We start from the raw sequence: 21,025 nt of genomic DNA, 5'->3' as shown, positions 1-21,025 counted from the left end.
CTTCCTGGCCGCCAGGGCGGCGTGGATCGCGGCCCCGGATTTTGACAGCGGGCCCCGACCTCAGGTAACCGCGCCTCCCGCCGCCCCCGCCGCCGCCCTATATGTGGCGCGTCGCGGCTGCCGGGCCATGGAGCACGCCTGCTGTCCCCCACAATGGAGCTGGCCGAGCGGTTCCTGCTGGACGCGCTCGCCTACCTGGAGTGCGCCCTGGGCTTCCTGTGCTACGTGCTGCTGAAGCTGGTGGGCTCGCCCTACGGGCGCTACGCGTCGCCGCGCTCCGCATTTCGGCTGCCGGCGCGGGCCGCTTGGGTGGTGCAGGAGCTGCCCTCGCTGGTGGTGCCTCTCCTCGCGTGCGCCTGCGCGCCCGCCGAGCGCCTCAACCGCTGGCCCAACTGCATCCTCCTGACCATGTTCCTCGTCCACTACGCGCAAAGGTGAGGGCGGGCGGCCCCGCGCCTCTCCCTGCCACCCCTGGTGCGCTGCCCTCTCCCTGCCACCCCTGGTGCGCTCCCTTCTCCCTGCCACCTCTGGTGCCCTGCCCTCTCCCTGCCACCTCTGGTGCCCTGTCCCCTCCCTGCCACCCCAGGCTGGCTCCCTCCACCTGTGCAGCAGGGCCTGGCGCCCTCTCCTTGCGCCTCTACTTCTTCTCCCAGCATCCTCTTTCTACTTTTCTAGTTCCACTTTGGGCTCTTTGCTGTGGGTGGAGGAGCTCTTTTCCTCCAGCCAAATGGTCACCTGCAACTTGGGAGCCTGGTTTCCTCAAACTCCTTGTGACTTGCCCTTTACGATGCACGGACTGTATGGGCTTGAATGGATCACGTTCAGAGACTTTCACCTCCACATTATGCAAGGGCCCCCGCGACTGTGGAAGTGGCCTTCCAAGAAATAACCTTAAACACACATGAGGTCTTTACACTGACTTCCAAGTGTTTCGTTTTTGTGAAGAATGCTCAATGGCTGTGTCTGAACTGTTCAGGTCTCGTAATAAGTTGGGACTTTCTCCAGCTCTTAGGTTTTGGCTTTTACACTGCTAAACCAAATGGCTGGAGAAAAGTTTAAAATCAGAATTTGAAAATGTGTATTCAGACTTCAAAAGGCTGCCAAGTTAAAAAGGGTGTTCCCTGCATGTGAGAGACCTGGGCTCACCTGCTCTGTGAACGTGGGCAGGTTACTTGACCTCTGTGATCGTGGGTTCCACCCCACTACGCCCACTTCATAAAGTGGGACGGGAAAGAAGTGTGGGTGTCTCTAAGCCTCTCTTGAGTTCCTGGCACAGCTGTGTCCCCATCTGCTTTTAAGCAGGCACAGGAAGTGGGCAGAGTCAGTGTTCCACAAGGCTTTCTGGGTGCCCTGTTTCTGACACTCCTAGAGAACTCCAGTAAGCAAAGTTGTTACCAGGCTCATGGAGGTTCTGTAATGTGACTGAGCATTACTGCAATTTGCATATCAATAGAATTCTCATGACTACATACATTTCTCCATAAATATGCCAGAACCTGTGTCTGTTTTTGTCACAACTAAAAGCAAGCTCTGGAGTCAGACTGCTAGGTGTTATCTCAACCGCATCACTGGTGACTGGTGAGGTAAGTTATAAAGCTGCTCCGCAGCAGATTGCCCCATCAATGAAATTGGCGTAGCCATGGTACCAGCTACCCGCCAGTGGGATTGGCATGTGTATTAAATACTAAAGGCAACTCCATAAAATGCTTGTGAGGTTCTGGGAAATCTGAATGCTCAATGGTGACAAATAGCACCACTTTATATCACCACGCAAATGGGCGTACCCGCATACACACTCTGCGTGCCGTTTGTGCACGCTGCAGCCAGCTTCAGGTGCCAAGAAAAAAGTCTGAAGACACTGAAGGCATTGGAAAGATGTGAAGGGAGCACTTTACAGAGCTTTGTCTGAATGCCTGGAGTTGAAGCTTTTTGATGTAAGGTGTCATGTGTAATTGCATCGGGGCTCACTCTAGTGGGAGACTGGATGCGGCCTTCCAGAGGGCCGAAGTCGCTTCTACAGGTAGAACTGGAATAGATCCTTTCATACAGATGAGGCCACAGAGCCCCAGAGTTCAGGTGTTTTATCCAAGCTTGTTGGATGAGCGACTGCCGGGACTAACACCCTGCTCCCCTCCTCGGTTTCTAGACCAGTGGTTTCAAAAACTCTGCTCCACAGGATTTGACGGGTCACGTGTAGTTTTTTAAACTGCTGGGCTATTTTTTTTCGCCCCAAGTCGTTCATGTTACTATACACATAGCCCATGTGGTTTGGGGGCATTTAAGTTTTTCCAAATAGAAAAGATAAACATCTTCCATTCTACCCAAGCAACTAATTTATTAAACGGTCATTTGACCTAAGTCGGTGAGCTCTTGGACGAGAACGGAAGTGCAAACCACATTGAGCGCTTGTTCCAAACTACTGAACTCCTTGACCCAGAAGCTGTTTCTTCAGCCCCTCATTTGTCAGGGCTCTGTAGGCCAGACAAGAAAGTAAGAAGGCAGACAGGTGAATCCAAGCCTGAGTCAGGCTAGTGGCGGGAGAAACACAAACCATGGGACATGCTTGGGAGACACGAGACCGAATGGGCAGCAACTTCCAGAACTTGGCAGACGTGTGCTGAGGCCCTGTGCTAAGACTTGGGCTGACACGGGAGGGAGGCGGGGCCCCGCCTAGGGGAGCTTGAGCCTCTTGAGGACTGAAGCCAGAAGGAGGCTTCCCATGGTCTGTGAGAAGGGGTGTTTGCCTGTGTGTTTTTAGCTCTTCGTTCGGCACACACTGACTACGGATTGTTTGATGTATTTGGCATTCTACTCATCGCTGGGCGTACAGAGTTGAGATGTTCTCTTGAGTCAATGAATACAGGACAGACTCTGGAGAATCAACAGGATCTTTGGGGCACAAGAGCCAAGGATGGGAGGGAAGGCCTGCCTAGGAGGGCAAGAGGGGACAACTGTGGGACAGAACACACCAGGGCCCTGACCAGCTCCCCCAAGGATGGTGAAGGATGTTTGTAGTAACTTTTTTTTTTTTTTTAACTTTTTGGCCGCACTGTGTGACATGTGGGTTCTTAGTTCCCTGACCAGGGATCGAACCCATGCCCCCTGCAGTGGAAGCACAGAGTCTTAACCGCTGGACCACCAGGGAAGTCCCCATAGGAAGGTTTTTTTAATCTACGGCAAACCACATGGTTGTCCCACCAGCGGCCGGTGGCCTTTGCATCCTGTCTGCACTGAGGTCACCTCCTGTTGGTCACGGGCTTCTGAGTTCCCAAGGGCACCACCGCATCTTCTCACACCACCCTTGGTTTCGTGTGTGTGGAGCGTGTCCGACCTCTCGCCTGCTCACCTAAGGCAAGTGTATGCCGGAAATGGGCAGTTGCCTGTTCTCAAGTCAACTCAGAGCTGCTCTGCATTTGTCAGAAGCCCAGGTGTGGCTCCCTCAACCCCGTCTCACCTCGTGTTCTGCTGCTTTCTGTCCAGCCAAGCAGGGATTCGATATGACCCGAACCCAGGGTACCTGTGGCACAGATTTTCCCTTTCCATTCAGCAGTGAGTGAGTGAGTCACTGATTATTTCTTATCAGCTCCTCTGTTTAACAGTAGTTACAAACCAAAATCCCACTTGAGCGCTGAGCTGTTTATTTACCGCTGGGGCCCCAGTCACCCTGAGGCCACAGAGGAAGGGTGCCAAACACCCGCATCCCAAGTGTGCAGACTTTCAAACACCCACCCCAAGGTCTGTGCTCAACCAGATCTGTGACCTTGTGGGATCTTGATTCTGTTGTCATCCTTGATTGCAATGCCTCAAAGCCCCTCACCTACTTCAGGTTCATCGTTCCTCCAGCTGGGGCCTGTTAATGGTCTGGGGAGAGCCTGGCCTAGCCTCTCTTTTAACTGTGTCATAAAGCATGTATGACATTAAAACACAGCAGAGGACTGGAGAGGGTGAAGGGCACACCAAATCCTTGGCCCTTGCCTTGTGGATTCAAATAATTTGAAAAGAGGAAAACTTTTATGTCAAAGTATAGAATGACAGAAAGTAAAGTATTAATTGTGTCTGTGACCTTGCCTTGAAAGAGCAAAGTGCTTATTTAAGTATGTAGCTTTACTGCAGTTTAATCACTACAGGGAAAGTCTTTTACAGAAGGAAAGAAAAGCAAAGGGAACTGATCCAAATGTAGGAAGTGCTGTAGATTTCAATGATGTCAAATTGTTGAGAAAAAAGTAATACAGTCAAATATTAAAATCAACAACCACTCTCAGTTTTAAACATTTTAAAATGGCTAAATCTACCATTACCTAAATTACTGCCAGATCACCAAGTTGGTTACTTAGTGTTCCCAAACTTGGGTGGGCGACATTATAGGCTGTCCTAGGAGATGATGGCCAACTGCTTCCATTTCCAGAGTCAAATCATTTGCTGAGTGATTGCGTTATTTCTTGTTGCAAGAAAACTGCAGTGTTGTTATTGCAGTTTATTGGGAAAACATTTTCAGAGGGAATTCTTATACTTCACTGTGCAAATTAAGCAGTCATGGAGCTTGTGTCTGGGAGCCCAAACATTGAAATCTTAACTTGCAACCATTAGAGAATTGTCATTCCACATGGTTGCCGGCATGTTGACCTTCGAAAGGAATGCTTTCACTTGAGTCTTTCCAGCAGGTGGGTGCAGTGGTTATTTGCCAGTTAACTTGGGTTTTGTGTAGGCATTAACCCTACTGGCTTGAGTGGTTCAAGAAACCATGTGAGAGCTGCTTGGGAGGATGAGAAGCTTGGGTCTCTGGGCGCTACTTTGCAGTGAGAGTAGAAATGCGGGCTAGCTCTGGGGACTTTGTTCTTTTCTGTAATCCATTTTCCTTCATGGGTGCTAATAGGATACTTTCTTGTTTCCTTAAAATTCAGGAAAAAAGGAAAAATTTTTGGTTTGCTTTATTAATTTTGCCTGATTCTCTCTGAGCCTTTTCCAATAAGCAATTGCAAGTCTTCAGCCCAAGAAATCAGATTTCTCCCTCTGACTCATCAGGTCTGTTCTGAATGTATTAGGTTCCAGGACTTAAAATACATGTGTGCGTATTGCATGCAAAAGAACCTACAACTGAGGTACATGCTCCTGTAGAAAACTTAGAAAATGTGGAGGAACTGAAGGAAGAAAATAAAAACCACCTATATAGTTCCATCACCCAGAGATAACACTGACGATATTTTGGCATATCTCTTTCCCATCTCCTTCACTGTCTTTAATAAGTTTTTGATCACTTTTTTTTCTAAGCAGTAAAGATAACACGTATAAACACGCATAAAACCTTATATCCCACTTTTGTCACTTAACATAAGTATTATACTGGCCTAGTAGAAATACTTACTAAAGATGACTTCTAAAGACCAATGTGCCACAGAGTAAATAGACAGAGCCAGCCCTGCTTGGTCCTGTTTCTCGCCACCACCTTGCGATGTGTTGGATGGCACACCTGGGTCATTGCCTCGGAGCCTGCCTCTTCCTAGCCTACTGTCTCTCTCCATCACCCAGGGCACCGTATTCCTCTGAGCCTCTGGGTCCTGATCTATTAAATAGGGTAAATAGTAACAGTTCTGAAAGTATTTAAAAAAAAAAAAAAAGCATGTTGTATAGGATTAGGAATTATTGGGAACATTTTTATCAGGAACTATGAGAAGCACCTTTATGCTTTCTAAGCATGGAAACTCACCCAAAAAGTAAACAGGTGGCAGACTGCCCTGAGCATCAAAGCCCCGCGGAGTTTCCGGCATCTCTGGGCTTTTGGTTCATCCAGTGGTCAAACATTCCCTGCATTCCTGATTGTCCTACAAACACAAACTTTTGTAAGTTTCCCTGGGTAATTAAAAACAATTTGATGATTGGGCTTCCCAGGTGGCGCAGTGGTTGAGAGTCCGCCTGCCGATGCAGGGGACGCAGGTTTGTGCCCCGGTCCGGGAAGATCCCACGTGCCGCGGAGCGGCTGGGCCCGTGAGCCATGGCCGCTAAGCCTGCGCGTCCGGAGCCTGTGCTCAGCAACAGGAGAGACCACGGCAGTGAGAGGCCCCGCGTACCGCAAAAAAAAAAAAAAAAAAACAAAAAAAAAATTTGATGGAAAGTACATATTCTTTCTTTACATGGAACAGAAAGAAAATAAAATAAGGAAACTAACACAATGAAGAACAAAGTGTCAAATTCAATCCCATATCTGCTTCTGATGATGTAGGAAACAGAATTCCTTCCTAGCTCCTTGGTACCTGGCTACTGCGTATCCAGAAGCGGAAATGGCTTTATAACCCAGTACCTAAATAAAATACTTCTTTTTTTTTTAATAAGTGGAGTTTGTGGCTTTATTTATTTATTTATTTATTTGCGATACGCGGGCCTCTCACTGTTGTGGCCTCTCCCGTTGCGGAGCACAGGCTCCGGACGCGCAGGCTCAGCGGCCATGGCTCAGGGGCCATGGCTCAGGGGCCCAGCCGCTTCGTGGCATGTGGGATCTTCCCAGACCGGGGCACGAACCCGTATCCCCTGCATCGGCAGCCGGACTCTCAACCACTGCGCCACCAGGGAAGCCCTAAATAAAATACTTTTAAGTCCAAGTGCTTCATAGTTTCTCAAAAGATTATTTCTATTTTAAGGAATTTTCAACCTCTGACTTAATGCCGTTATTTTAAAGAGGGGTGGTATTCATTTCCCATAGGTGTGTGAGGGTGAGGCATTGTCTGAGAAGAGCTTTTGAAGACGAGTGTCTGTTGTAACCAAGGTGGCCTGGGTCCCAGACCCTGGCGCATGACTGGTGCTGTGTCCATCCAGCAGGTGTGCCTGCCTTCCTTACTGTCTGAGCCTGGATCCTTCGCCCTGATAGGCGGCTGGGTCCACGGCAATCCCTGAGCTGCTCTTACCCCTCCAAAGTCTGGATGAAGGCTCAGATGAAAGCCAAGCCCAGAAGCCACCACTCCTTGGTCCCATTCGGGTTCCTAAATGGCCCAAGTCAAAGGAAAACACTGCTGACAACAGCTGCCTGGATTTCCGAGGAAAAGATGTAAAGCTAAAGGGAATAACCCAAAAACAGAAAAATAATCGAAAAGATGCCAAGAGGGGTCAGAGCACTCCCCTCTGGAAGGCATGTTGCACTTGGACATCTGGCCCCTGAAGACCCTGGCCGGCATGTCCTCAGAGGCAGTCCTAGAGGTCTGCAGGCATAGGTGGCATTGCTCCGCATAGCTTGTTCTGACTTCGATAGTTTTTATGGCCAGGCCTGTGGACATCAGGGTCACTGCTGTCCCCTCCAAGGGCAGAGAGCAGAGAGCAACGGAAGAGGCCTGTGTCAACCTTTATAAGGCCCTGTTTCCAGTCCTCGCCCCTTTACTGACATTCACATGAGACCAAAGAGAGGTAAATCCTCTCCCCAGGTTCTTTATGACTGTCTTCGCCAAGTTCCCCCCAGAGCATGCATAGGAGCAGAAGTCAGTGCACCTCTCCTGCCTGGTCAGGTAACAGGACACAGGTGTGCAGTCCCTGCCAGCCACCAAGCCACAGTGAGCCCCGGGACCCAGCGGCTGCCCGAAGTCCAAATGCTGGGGCCACAGGCAGGAGTGTTTTCTAAGAAAATCAAAGTGATGGTTCTAGGTTAGATCTCCTGTTTTAATCTAGACCAAGAGCTGTGAACTTTTTGGGAAAGGGCCAGATAGTGCATATGTTAAGCTTTCTGGGCCAAAGGACAAAATAAGGTACATGGCGTAGGAATTTATAACAAAAGAGAAAAGATTTCACAAAAGTTGTATTGACAAAATTTGATACCTTAGTGCAATTTTGGTAATACAGGTGTAATGAGAAGAATGGGGTTCTTTTTTTTGTTGGGGAATAACATGTAACTTAATTGGACATCAGGGTTAGGGCACCTTCTTATGAAAATCTCTTGTGTCTACCTCTTACCGCGATGACATTTTATCTTTGAAAATGTCCTTTCGCGCATGTATGTTCTGCCAAATATTCGTATCAGTCCACAAGTTTATGATTTTTATTTAACACAACCCTGGCTTGAAAGCCTTTTGTGAAATTTTTTTAAACTTTATTCTATAAATGTATTTATTTATTTATGGCTGCGTTGGGTCTTCTTTGCTGCACGCGGGCTTTCTCTAGTTGCGGCGAGTGGGGGCTACTCTTCGTTGCGGTGCACGGTCTTCTCATTGCGGTGGCTTCTCTTGTTGTGGAGCACAGGCTCTAGGCATGTGGGCTTCAGTAGTTGTGGCACGCAGGCTCAGTAGTTGTGGCGCACGGGCTTAGTTGCTCCACGGCATGTGGGATCTTCCCGGACCAGGGCTCGAACCCGTGTCCCCTGCATTGGCAGGCGGATTCTTAACCACTGAGTCACCAAGGAAGTCCCATGAAATTCTATTGCATTCTTCTCTCTTGATATCTGCCTTTTAGTGGGTCATGACATTGTAGATTAATATCTTGCGATTGAATATCAGGTGGCAGCTGCTCAATTACACAGCTAAGTGGATTTTGAAGTATGGAAACCAAAGTTCGAGAAGCACTGCTAGAACTAGTCTGGGCTTAGAAATTGTCCACTGCACATTGATGTGAGAAAGTAGATCTTGCTGCTGCTTTTAATTTTAACAGCACGGAAAGTATTAATATATAGAGCAGTCTGACATGACTTGTGATTCAAACAGTGTCAGTTGTCATTAAACTAACTAACACAGTGTAAATTATGCACCTGAGTGATTTTTGTCCTACAGTTTTAGGTGGATTCACTAAGAAGGTGAATTGAACCTGCAGCAAAAGCTAATTTCCAAACCCTTTAAAACTCAATAATAGTGGGCTTCCCCGGTGGCACAGTGGTTAAGAATCTGCCTGCCAATGCAGGGGACGCGGGTTCAAGCCCTGGTCCGGGAGGATCCTATGTGCCACGGAGCAGCTAAGCCCCTGCGCCACAACTACTGAACCTGCACTGTAGAGCCCGCGAGCCACAACTACTGAAGCCCACACGCCTAGAGCCCGTGCTCCACAATAAGGGAAGCCACCACAAGGAGAAGCCCACGCGCAGCCACAAAGACCCAACGCAGCCAAAAATAAATTAATTAATTTAAAAAAAACCCTCAATAGTAGTGGTTGAGAGCAATTTTTCTCAATGAGAAAATTTGTCTTGAGCTCAGAATAGTGGTCAGGTCCATGGAGGGAATGTCACATGCACTGTTGACACTATTGATTCAGTCACACACAATAGATTTTGTTTGTTTTGCCGAGGACCTGATGGTATAGGAGATAGCTTTAAACGCCTTACATTTTCACAAGCTTTGTAAATTTGTAATTTATCTGTGTGTCTGTCCCACACATTTTTACCACCATGAGTAATAACATCCTAGCTGATTCCACTTTAGGCTGTACTGAACTAGTGTTTCCTCAACCTCTTTGGAAGTATCCTCACCTTTAGCTGTTCCACGCAGACTGTTTAGAGAGCCTGAGCCTGCAGTCGCTGCAGCCTCGGCACTGAACCCTAGAATAAACAGATGAGCAATAGCATCCAGTTCCGTGGACACACCAAGAGCCGAGGATGCTCACATGCTGCATCTTCTGCCTCGCTTTTTTTTTTTTTTTTTTTTTTCCCGGTACGCGGGCCTCTCACTGCCGCAGCCTCTCCCGATGCGGAGCACAGGATCCAGACGCGCAGGCTCAGCGGCCATGGCTCACGGGTCCACCCGCTCCGCGGCATGTGGGATCTTCCCGGACCGGGGCACGAACCCGTGTCCCCTGCATCGGCAGGCGGACTCTCAACCACTGCGCCACCAGGGAAGCCCCCTGCCTCGCTTTTTAACTATAGACGTCACTCCTGGTGTCCTAACTCCTCAAGTGCTGTTCTCCCCAAAAGGCTAATAATAATGTACAACAAGTTTATATTCCCTGGACATGTTTCTTTGGCTGCTGCAATTAATTGCCTCACCATTGGCATATGGTTTTCCTTGTTTGGCTAGCAAAATGAACTGCTTGGTAGCTTCCTGGGGGTCTGTAGCCTCATTTTCATTTCTTTTGTAAAGAAATTCTGTCATGGGGTGCTGTTTTAAATTCTCTGATTTTTTTTGATCGTTGCTTTCCTGGGAGTTGGGGACATTGTGATGACGGCTCAGCCTGGTAGTGGGGACCTCTGTTATATTCTCCTGGCACAGCTATAGTGGCATTGCATCCCAAAGTATGCTTTGCCATCTGATGAAGTAACAAAATAGCCCACACTCCACTGTACCTTCAAAGCACGAAGAGGCCATCAACTTTTCTTGTTTTGACAGGATGGGTAAGCACTGGTCATACACAGCCCAGTGCTGTGCTTGGTACTCAGGTCACTGCATCACGGTGATGGGCAGCGAGCACACCAAGCAGCAGTGCAAAGTGATAAGATGGTCACATACAGGTTCTGTCACAGCTACTGAACTCTGCGCAGACAACGTGTAAACAGAGGACCATGCTCACGTTCCAGTACTGCTTCATTTATGGACACTGAGATTTGAATTTCATATAATTTTTACGCGTCGTGAAATATTCTTTTGATTCCCTTATCCCCAATATTTAAAAATGTAAAAAGCATTCTTAGCTCACAGACTGTAAAAAACAGTGGTGGTGGACAGGATTTGTCCCAGGGGCTGTGTTTGCTGACACCTGATCCAGACTCACGTTTTGATATCACAGGCATAGAACATTAGTGACAGATGAGGAACATTTGTGAAGGCAAAACAAAAGAGAGGTTTGGGTTTCACCTTTACAGTGTGCCAGCCAATGTTTGCCAGTTCAGAATTCAGCCCTGAACTTGAAACCGGATTGGGAGAAATCCATCAAAAGTTTGCTGTACAGAAACGTCTACCACCTTTGCAGAATGTTTCCTCAGAGTTGCTTCTACAACACTTTATACATCTATAATCTAGAAATTTGTGACATCTAGCCTAGAAGGTTGCCTCCCACCATTTTTTAGTACCTGTTTTTCCTATTCCAAGCTTACTGTTTTTCCCTCCACTCTCTGACCCTGCGTTTCTATTAGCCTGTGTTGAACTCGGCATGTTCCGTTCAGGTCAACAGTCCCAGTCTTTCAGGAACAGAGCATTCTACATTTTAACAGGCATCTTTCTAAACCAAGTCCAACCCCTGCGTCTACCACAAGTCTTATATCCTGCTCTCTCTTCTTTTTTTTCCGTGTTTCTCCAAACTTGGAATTCTAACACTTTCTCAGTTCAGTCCTGCAATTTGCCTCCTGGAAATTTCCTTGAGACCATGACTCCCCGAGGAGATTTTTCCTAACTTTCTCACCACACTGTCCCCTTTCTACTTTCCCACGGCTAGAGAATCCCTTACACTGACTGTGGAAATGAGGCTGCTCGCTCCTGGTACTTCTGAAGTCTGGGCACTCAGGGACAGGGTGAGAACCATTTTGTATTCTGCCATCTACCGTTTTCTCTGGGTCTCACACAAGGGCCCCTACCCTGGCTGAGAAACAGGGAGAGGCAGAAAGGCACCTTGACAACAGTGCCCACTCACAACATGTCAGAATCCCTGCCTGTTTTTAAGGGAGCCTATGCCGGTCCAAGACACGCACACTTACCCCCAACCAAGACCAAGTCCTGATCTTGCAGTGTGAGTGTTTGCAGTTAACCTGCATCCCCGGTGCCAGCCCACTGTACCAACTGTCTGCCAGATAGGAACCATGTTTTCCCGAGGCAGAGAGAAATGGTTGAGATTCCCTGTTCTTTTTGAGGGGCTTGTCAACACTATAGTTTCCAGGTAAATCTCCACTGATGATGTCATAACCAAATGGATGCTTTGCCCTAAATTTGAATAAGGTCTTCTTTGGGGGACGTGTCGTGAACAAGATGAGAACCTTGAAGGCTGCTTGTGATCCCTGTGAAAGTTCTCCCAAGATGCTGAGTGAGACTGTCGGGGAGAGAATCCCTTGAGGATGCATAGCCAACATTATAGAGCTATTCTCGTGCTATTACTATTACTAGACAGTCAATTACATTTTTACTCTAGAGTAGATGGCCAAACTGGAAACAATAAGTGTTTACATTTTTCCTTGTTTTAAGCTATAATGTACATAAATAAAATACACTCATTTTAAGTCTTAGTTTGATCAATTTTGGTGATTGGAGTAAGTTGTGTAGTCATGGCCACAATCTGGATACAGAACTGGTGTACAACAATTCCTTTCACTGACAGAGGGGTTCAAGTTGTCACTTTCTTCTTGGGTCAGTTTTGGTCACCTTTGTCTTTTAAGAATTTTGTCTGTTTCATCCACGTCAAATGTATTGACATAAAGCTGTTGAAAATAGTTTCTTATTATCCTCTTAAGGGCTGTAGGTTACGTAGTGATGCCCCTTCTTTAAATGTATTACACACTGATTTTAAAGAGAAAATTCAAACACAGAATAAAATTTTGCATCCTGTTTTCTTCATACATTTCACGTTTCTTGTCCTTGTATTTTCCCTCTTTAAATTTTTAGTAATGTGCCCCTACACCAGCGTGATATAACCAAAGAACATGATGTCAAATTGCCCAGGTTTACACTGAAACTCAGCCACTGTCTAGCCCTGTGGCCTTGAGCAGATTACTTAACCACTCCGAGTCTTAATCTTGTCCTCTGTCAAATGTGCGTAACGCTATCTCCTGTGCTGGTAGCTGGGAGGCCTTGCTGTGATGGACACTCAGGGAATGAGAGCCATTGTGATGGTGACGGACAACGTGATGGTGGTCCCCAGCTCGTAGTGCTCAGACTAGGACGAGTTACTGGTTTTAGGATGGCGGGGATTTTGAGAGTCTCTTGAAGCCTTCAGTCTCTCTGATTCTGTGTCTGTTTCGCATTCTGTACAGTTGGAATCCTGACTTTGTGCACAGTGGTGTCCATTATTGAAACACGGTTAATTCTTTAACTAGAAATGCTGCTTTTAACAGATGTGGTACTCTGGGCAAGTATTACTAAGAATGACTTTTGTACAGAAAGCAGGATTAAAAACCCAAGACACTTAAAGTAGAATTGCAGAAATTAGATTCTTTATCGTTGTTGCTTTTCTTAAAAAAAAAAAAAAATATATATATATATATGTTTCTTTTTTCCGAAGGGCCTTGATTTTCCCATTTCTGATCCGAGGAGGAAAGCCCATGCCATTGTACACCTTTATCCTGGCATTCATGTTCTGCACCTATAATGGCTACTTGCAGAGCAGATACTTGAGCCAGTATGCGGTATATGCTGACAACTGGCTCACTGACCCCCGATTTCTAACAGGTGAGTGTCCTTAGTGATGCACTCCATCCTCCTACTCATAACTTCGGTGCTCACCTTCCAGTAGTGTCCAGTTAGAAAGCGCACACTTCTTGAGAGAACAGAGAGTCTGCGTAGGTCCATGCCCTAGCAGGGGGCCAAGCACTGGCGGGAGGGAGGGTCACGCTGTCCCAGCGCCGTATCAGTAGCAGGAGATGACGCAGGTGCCCGTCACCCTTGCCCACTCAAGCACTGAAAGCATAAATACCTGTTCTTAAAGTGAGCCTAAAAATAGCAACCGGCTGCAGCACAGTGAGCAGTGGATGGAGAGTGAGTTCATTTGGGCACTAGTTGACTGTGTAATCTAAGTGGTTAAACCTCCTATGGTTTCTTCTGGAAAGCGAGAGAAAGTCAGACTGGGTCATCTTCCCACAAGGTAATTAGACTTTTATGGTTATACTGACTTTAGACTTTGAGGTTTGTGAGGTTTTTGAATTTTTTTTAAAATTTTTATCAATGAATGTAATGTACATTTTCAAGTTCTAATTATAACCTTACAAGTTCTGAACAAAAATGATGATAGAACATTAGCCATCAAAAATATTTGCAAGGATGTTAAAACTACGTAATTTGGGAGCTCTTGTTTGTAAGGAAGTTTCTTCTATATGTTTACCCTCCTAACGTTTAGACATTCTAGCACATTCAGGTGTAGCTTACCCCCAAGGTACCATGCTAAGAATCGGCAGTTGGTCCATCAAATTCTCAAACTGCCCCAGAGCCCTTCACCCTAAAGTACATAAAGTGATCTTACGTTTCATCTGGCTTTTTCTCCATGTGTATGAATTTGTCATAATAGAGAAAACGAACATTTGAGTAGTACTTTGTTGTTGACGAAGCAGTTTCACATTTCTCGTTCATGTTTTTTTCTGTGAATTAAAATTTTGCTCCCAGGGCAGAGTCCTCATCGAACCTGAGAACTGTGACAACAAGGGATCTGCTTCCTCATCTATCAGAGGGGGGACGAATGGGAAAATTTTCAAGAGCCTTTTCTAGCTCCACAAGTCTGTGCCTCCATGAAACACCAGACTAAATTGTTTTGTTTGCACCCTGCCCCCAAATATCATCTTGATTTATCTGCTCCCTGACTGTCTGGTTATCTTTTGCCCCAACTCTCAGAAGGAGACAGAACAGGCTTGGCCATCTGCCAGGAGCTGTACCCATGCTTCTGCCGTCCGAGGTTCAGAAAAGGGCAAAAGTTAGGTCCTTTTCACAGGAGAAAGAAAGGTCATATGGTTAAGCAGCTGGCCCCAGATCTAAATCGAGTAATAGCAGAGTGGTGGTTTAAACCAGATCATCACACTGGCCCACAAAAGGCAATGATGGACAGAGAAAGGGGATTGTTTTTTAAACTAAAAGATAAAGGTTTTAAATGTTTATTTGAGATTCTCATGGGAATCGTTTTTATGATGAATTGTTTGAACTTTTGATGAACAACAAAACAAAAGAATTCTTTGGTCTGTGAATTTCAGTGTCATTTAAAGGAGCTCTATAGATAGACCATGTTACCTGCAGGTGCCTTTGAAACTGGTCTAAAATTTAAGACATCAATAAATTGTATACAGACTTCTTGACTTCTCTATGATTGAACAGAAGTAATTGAAAATGAGGAAATATGCCAACTGAGAAACAAACTGGGTTACTTTTTTCATATTCATTTCATAAAGTTTATAGATTTTGTAATTACATGAATAATTTTAGAAATCACATAATTAATTATACTTACAATAGTTATTATGAAAAGGTTAAGCAAGTATCAATAGTAATAAAATCCTAACAAAAAGTTTCCCAGAGAAGTAAGAGTGGTTAAGCTAAAAGAATTTATACAAAGATTTTAAGATCCCTAACCATGGAATTAAATGTTTAGTTCAGATAAGCACAAATATTAGTTTTCCTACGAATCTAGGCAATAGAGGGAGCTTGTCTCTTAGAAGACAAATAAAGGAAGCATGGAATTTTGAGAACGTGATGCTTTCTGGAACATCACATTGGGGGCCCAATCACCTAGAAGTGACATACTGAAATTCAAACAAGGTAGCGAGTCAGCCATAAATTGATGGATCCAGTAAGTGACTTACAAAACATATTAGACAATTCGGTACAAACTGTTTAGAAAGGAAGCTACCTAGTGAAATCAATAGGAAGAAATCTTGCAAGTCTTACTGTAGACCTGAACATGGTTCGTATGTCCCTGTTCTAACTGTGGAAAACTATTTAATGCCACGGGGGTAACTGATGAATAACTAATAACGTTACTCCAAGTGTACGTTCCTTTGAAATTGAATTGAATGCCCCCATTAAGCACCATCTGCCTTCACATTAAGTATCTCAGGATAATCAAATTAACTCTTTTTATGAAATCAAGTTATTCCTTTTATCAAGCACTATTTTGGCATTTGGCCTTTTCTTGTTGGAATTAATTGGTATGATACTGATAGGTCTCCCTTAAGTGATGAGAAACCCCTGAAGGCTTTGGAGAACTGGAGAGAAAATGTTCAGATGCTGTGGAATATCTACGCACAGCTGGGCGGCTGGCAGTTGAAGATTTAGTTGGGGGAGATGAGGTGGACGAACAGACCCAGGAACGCCGACTGATGAATGAGCAGGAAGTCAGGGGTCGGGGAGGCCGTGGATGTGCGTTAAATTGTTCCAATGAGGTTATGGAGAAAGAAGAGAAGAGGACCCGAGGTTAGCTCCTCCGCACCGCCCCTCAAGGGGCCTGAATGCAACCAGTCGTGGTAAAGCGCGCGCTGGGATTTCCCATCTCCTCTTCTGCGAAACAGAGGGGCCAGAGGGGGCATCGTGCTTCAGTGTTTGAGAGGACAAATAAAGGCTGTGGGCTGACCCACTGACAATGGTAATACCTCTTCCTAGAAAAGAGCCTTGTGCCTTAGTCATAAGTCAAATTTCTGATCATACCAGTCATCCTAAAAACATAGATTGTGGCCATCCGGTCAAGCTATCTTAAATAGATTAGATAATTTAATAGTATTATTAGAAAAGCAAAGCCCTATCTAGCAGGCCTAGAGCAGTGCTTCTAAGTCATCTTCCTAAATAAAGCACAGTATTTATTATATACAATGATTTTTGCTATCCGTCATGGCTAATGTGTTATACAAATAATACCCTTCATTCAGGCTTGGGTTTGTAAACTTTGTAGTTTATTAACCGTAATACTCTTGAATATTTTATTTTCTTTATATCTCATTTTCTTTAGGTTTTGTCTTGTGGTTGTTAGGTATGCTGATAAACATCCATTCAGACCATGTCCTAAGGAACCTCAGGAAACCAGGGGAGACTGGATATAAAATACCAAGGGGTATGTACCGAAAATGGGGAATTTATTCTAAAATCTTATTGAGTGATGCTTTGCTGTTTTAGTTTTGCCAGATCTCGTAACTAAAGTGCAGTATGTTTTAGCTGCAGGTTTTCAGTGTGAGTCACCATTATTGTTCGTAACAGTGACTGATTACTGTTTTGTTAAAATGATAGAAGAAGCAATTCTGACTAACTGGACGCTTTATTAAGCAGAAAGGAAGCTCTAGTTATATCTGTGTTTGGAAAGAGAGATTAGTAGGAATTGGTGGTCTACAAGGGGTGTCCGATACTTCATTTCTAGCCACAGAATAGAATCGATAGCTCGATTGACCCTCCCTCCGAAAACAATTTAAAAGGTTGGGTGAAAAATTTAAATGCGTCAGTGTGGTATCAAGAAAGCAAGTAATCATCAATCAGAGGGCAAAATCTAAGCGAGTGCTAGAGTCCAGAGTGCATCTTGTTTTGACCACTAGCTGACCCTCATGCTGGTTTTGTGGCCCAAATTCGTGCCACTTGCCTGGTCTGAAAAATGTCCAGCTGTGAACTAGGATCCATGTATTCCTGGGGGCGGTGCGCTCATGCCTGTGGCCAACGCAAGCCCAGATCCCCAAGGAACCTGCCTTCAACTCAGGCCTCCGAGAGCCCGGCAGACCACACGCCACAGAATAAGGGCCGCAGTCAAAAGTTGAGCCCGTGAGGAAAAGGGCACCATGAACAAGAGCTTCGTGAATGTGAGCGAGCTCAGATCTTAGAGTTCATGGACACAAGTTGTACAGTGAATACTTAAATATTTAAAAAATAAAAAAGGGATTGAAATTATGAGCAAAGGAGCAATATACTCTAAAAAGGACAACATAGATACAAGCTGGAAAACAACAGAGCTTCTGAAAATTTTCTTTAAATATCAGTAGGTAAGACTACAGCTAGAGTGAAAGTGAGAAGCACACAGCAGCACTTAGTTTGGAATCCTTCAGCTTATCTTCCTGGAAACCATACAGGAACAACAGCAGAACAAATGACCAAAAAACCCTGTAAAGCTCAAATGACTTAAACTGTGGCCCTGGGGTTACCCGTGGAGTGTGCAGCTCTGCTCTCCGGCCCGATGACTCCCAGGCCCCCACGCCCTGCTCTGCCCCTTGGGTGCCCCCCACTCCCTGGGGTGTAATGGCCCAGATGTTGGGGGAGGGGTCTGGTCCACACAGCACCCCACGTGCTTCGAGAAAGGTCTGGCCTGTCATGTAGACTTGATGAATCTGTGAAGATGTGAGGAGTGAATGAATGAGTCTGTCCTTGAAAATTTGTATTTTCTCCAGCTCTTTGTCTAGGGGTCCCTATAGGTCCATTTTATCAAGTTGGTTCATTAACTGTTAGTCTGTGTTCCCCATCCTTGTTTAAGTTTTGTCAGCTTGATTCATTAACCAGGGAGGTGATATATTGAAGTGTGTTAAAACCGTAGCATTTTATAGTCAGACAAACAGATAGGTATTGATACAGGCGTGTACTTACTACCAGAAGTTGTGATATGAAATAGTAAAACCGGTCATGTTAGATGCGTCTCATTGATGAAAATTCTGTAAAGGTTGTATTTCCCCAGAGTTGATTTGTATGTTCTCTGAGGAAGTATCCACTGGTATCTCTTAAGTCAGGATTTCATGAGGCACTCTTTCATAGTAAACGCACTGCTGGGTCTCTGTTTTCTTCTAGGGGGCTTGTTTGAATACATCACTGCGGCCAACTACTTCGGAGAGGTCGTCGAGTGGTGTGGCTACGCCCTCGCCAGCTGGTCCATCCAAGGCTGGGCTTTTGCTGTGTTCACCTTCTGTGTCCTGCTCACCAGGGCTCAGCAGCATCACCAGTACGTTTGAAAACGCTTTTAGCATTTCTAATTTGTCCTCCGACCTTGGTAGAGCAATTTGCAGGTTAGATTTTTGAAATGTTCATATCAATTTGCCAAATCCCAGTTTAGACCAGGCTTTAGCTAAACGAGCATGGAACCACGCAAATGTCTGAAGAATAGCCCAGCTGTAATCGTCAGGTACGCGTCAGCCACATCATTTGCTCCACCCTGCTCTGAGCCTCTTTGAATGTCTGCTGCTGGACTCGGTGGTCAAGTTGAATGTCAGGCAGGGGGATTCAGGGTCTGACGTGGACTCGCCAATGATAACAGGGGATGCTGACCAGGCAGCAGGCCCTCGGGCGGCTGCAGTTGGAAGCATCAGTGACTGGCCCTGGCAGAGCCCCTTCCCACAAGGGCATCCCACTGTGCAGGGTCCCTGATGGACTCCTGGGATACCGCACCCCGAGGTCACATTGTTTTCCAGAGTGTGAGGCCTTTATCAGATCCCCAAAAGGGTCTGTGATCCATTTGACCAACAGCATAGAAAACAAAGTATGTTAAAGCTGAAGTGAGCTTGGAGGGCATCTTCCCCATCTAACAGGTGGGGAAACTGAGGCTCAGGCTCAGACAGGGTGGAAGTCACGTCTCGCTGAGACTGGAGGGCTCGCAGACCATCTGAGCATCGGGACAGTCCCCTGATGCCGCAGCAATGCTGGAAGTTTGGCGTGTCTGGTTCCCCAGTGCCCACATGGACAGCTCGTGTCCTCTGAGCTCGAGGGGACGCTGCTCTGCTTCCCTGGCTTCATGCACTCGGAAACATTCCATCCTAACCTCCAGGGCTGCTGACACAGAGGCATCCAAAAATGTATATCATTGTCCTGCTTCACGGACTTTGCCATCTCTTTGGGGAACAGGACAGAGCTGGAAGGCCAGCAGAAGAATAGATGATATCACGGTGCAGTGGGAAGCACAGACTTCTTAGAGTCAGAAGTCCTGGGTTTATTTCCCAGGCTCACCATGTATTTAAAGACACATAGGATTATTATTGGAGGTAGTAAGGAAGAGCTAAATATATGTTTAGCTAATAGTTGAAGACATTACAGCCAAAGCGTGAGAGTTGTTGAGATCCTGAGAGCAGCACCTCTGTTCTTTGAAGTGCCCCCCGCGCTGGTAAGTTGGTGAGCTTCCCTCCTGCCAGTGAGGGGAGCAGGGCCACAAAGGCAGGACCCGTGTGTATCCCGGAGCTGCTGTGAAGACAAGGGTAGGAAGGAAGCCCATACCAGCGAGGGCTCAGGAAAGGGGTTACAGCATCAGAAGCGGCTCAGACACACAAATGTTCAGGAATGATTCGCCGTCTAGGGTTGGATTGGGTCCTAATCCCAGGAACAGAGTCCGTGTAGACGGGCTTAGTTCAGATGAGGTCACCCTAGAGTCAGGCCCTAGTCCAGTAGGACTGGTGTCCTTACGAAGAGGAGACACTTGGACACAGACATGCACGCAAAAGAAGCGACGGCTGCGTGCAGACAGACACAGAGGGAAGCTGAGGGCCAAGAGTGTGGCAGTGATGCAGCCACAAACCAAGGAACCCCAGAGGCTGCCGGAAGCTGGGAAAGGCTAGAAGTGAAACCGTACACCTCAGACTGGGACTTAAACCCACGCCAGCCGGGACTCGAGCCCGGCCAAAACCCACAGTCTTCCAACTGAGATCACACACCGGGTTTCAGGACTTAAATGAAGCTCAGATTCTTGATGTCTCATCGCAGAAAGAATTCAGTGAGAGACAAAGTGATGGGTAAGAAGTGGATTTATTTAGAGAGAAACACACTCCACAGACAGAGTGTGGGCCATCTCAGAAGGCGAGAGAGGCACCAGGGTCTGGGAGCGGGTAATTTCATAAGCCAATGAGGGGAAGGAGTGTTCCAGTTGTTTCAGGAAGGGGCGCGGATTTCCAGGAATTGGGCCACCGCCCACTTTTTCATCGTTATGGCCTGTCTTGGAACTGTCATGGCGCCTGTGGGTGGGTCATTTAGCGTGCTAACGTGAACTTGCTGATACTGAGGCTCAAGGTCTAGTGGAAAAAGTCGACTTGTCCGCCATCTTGGATCCATTTGGTTCTAATCAGTTTATGTCATGTTCTCGGGCTGTGTCATTCTTTCAAAGGCTGTGCCCAGCCTCTTTCTCTCCCGTTTCAGAAAGACCCTCCCTTGGAGCCTGGGAGGGAGCAGTGGCCCTACCACACCCGGAAGCCAGGCTTCTGGCCGCCAGGCATAGATGCTGTTGTTTCAAGCCCCGGGTTTGTGGCTGTTTGTTATAGCAGCCCTGAGAAACCAACACACCAGCCCTTCCAGGATTTACAGTCCATGGGGCTGTAAGCAAAGGCAGTGAGTCTGAGGTCCTCAGTTTTCTCCTCTGCTAGATGATTTCCCCAGATCTCATGCCTATGAAACACTTTTCTCAGAACCAGAAAGATTCATACTCTCAGCAGGCCTGGCTGAAATAATATGTTATTATCACTTTAGAATAAAAGTATCTAACAACGTCCTAGAAAATGAATAAAGCAAAACTAGGTTCATGT

General features: G+C 46.3%; 1 protein-coding gene across 1 annotated transcript in view; it reads left to right on the top strand.

Annotated features, from left to right (window-relative positions):
• Window positions 1-81: 81 nt before the first annotated feature.
• The window catches only part of SRD5A1 (steroid 5 alpha-reductase 1), a 26,325-nt gene continuing 5,381 nt past the window's right edge, over window positions 82-21,025 (top strand). The window contains exons 1-4 of the mRNA XM_024752513.1: window positions 82-434; window positions 13,096-13,262; window positions 16,513-16,614; window positions 18,318-18,468. Coding sequence (XP_024608281.1) covers window positions 154-434; window positions 13,096-13,262; window positions 16,513-16,614; window positions 18,318-18,468 — 701 coding nt within the window. The 5' untranslated portion in view covers window positions 82-153. The remainder of the gene's footprint in view (window positions 435-13,095; window positions 13,263-16,512; window positions 16,615-18,317; window positions 18,469-21,025) is intronic.

Source organism: Neophocaena asiaeorientalis, unplaced genomic scaffold (genome assembly GCF_003031525.2).
Source record: "Neophocaena asiaeorientalis asiaeorientalis breed wild unplaced genomic scaffold, Neophocaena_asiaeorientalis_V1.1 scaffold52, whole genome shotgun sequence".
Lineage (NCBI taxonomy): Eukaryota > Metazoa > Chordata > Mammalia > Artiodactyla > Phocoenidae > Neophocaena > Neophocaena asiaeorientalis.
The sequence above is the reverse complement of the archived record's forward strand: the minus strand, read 5'-3'. Positions and strand labels throughout refer to the sequence as shown.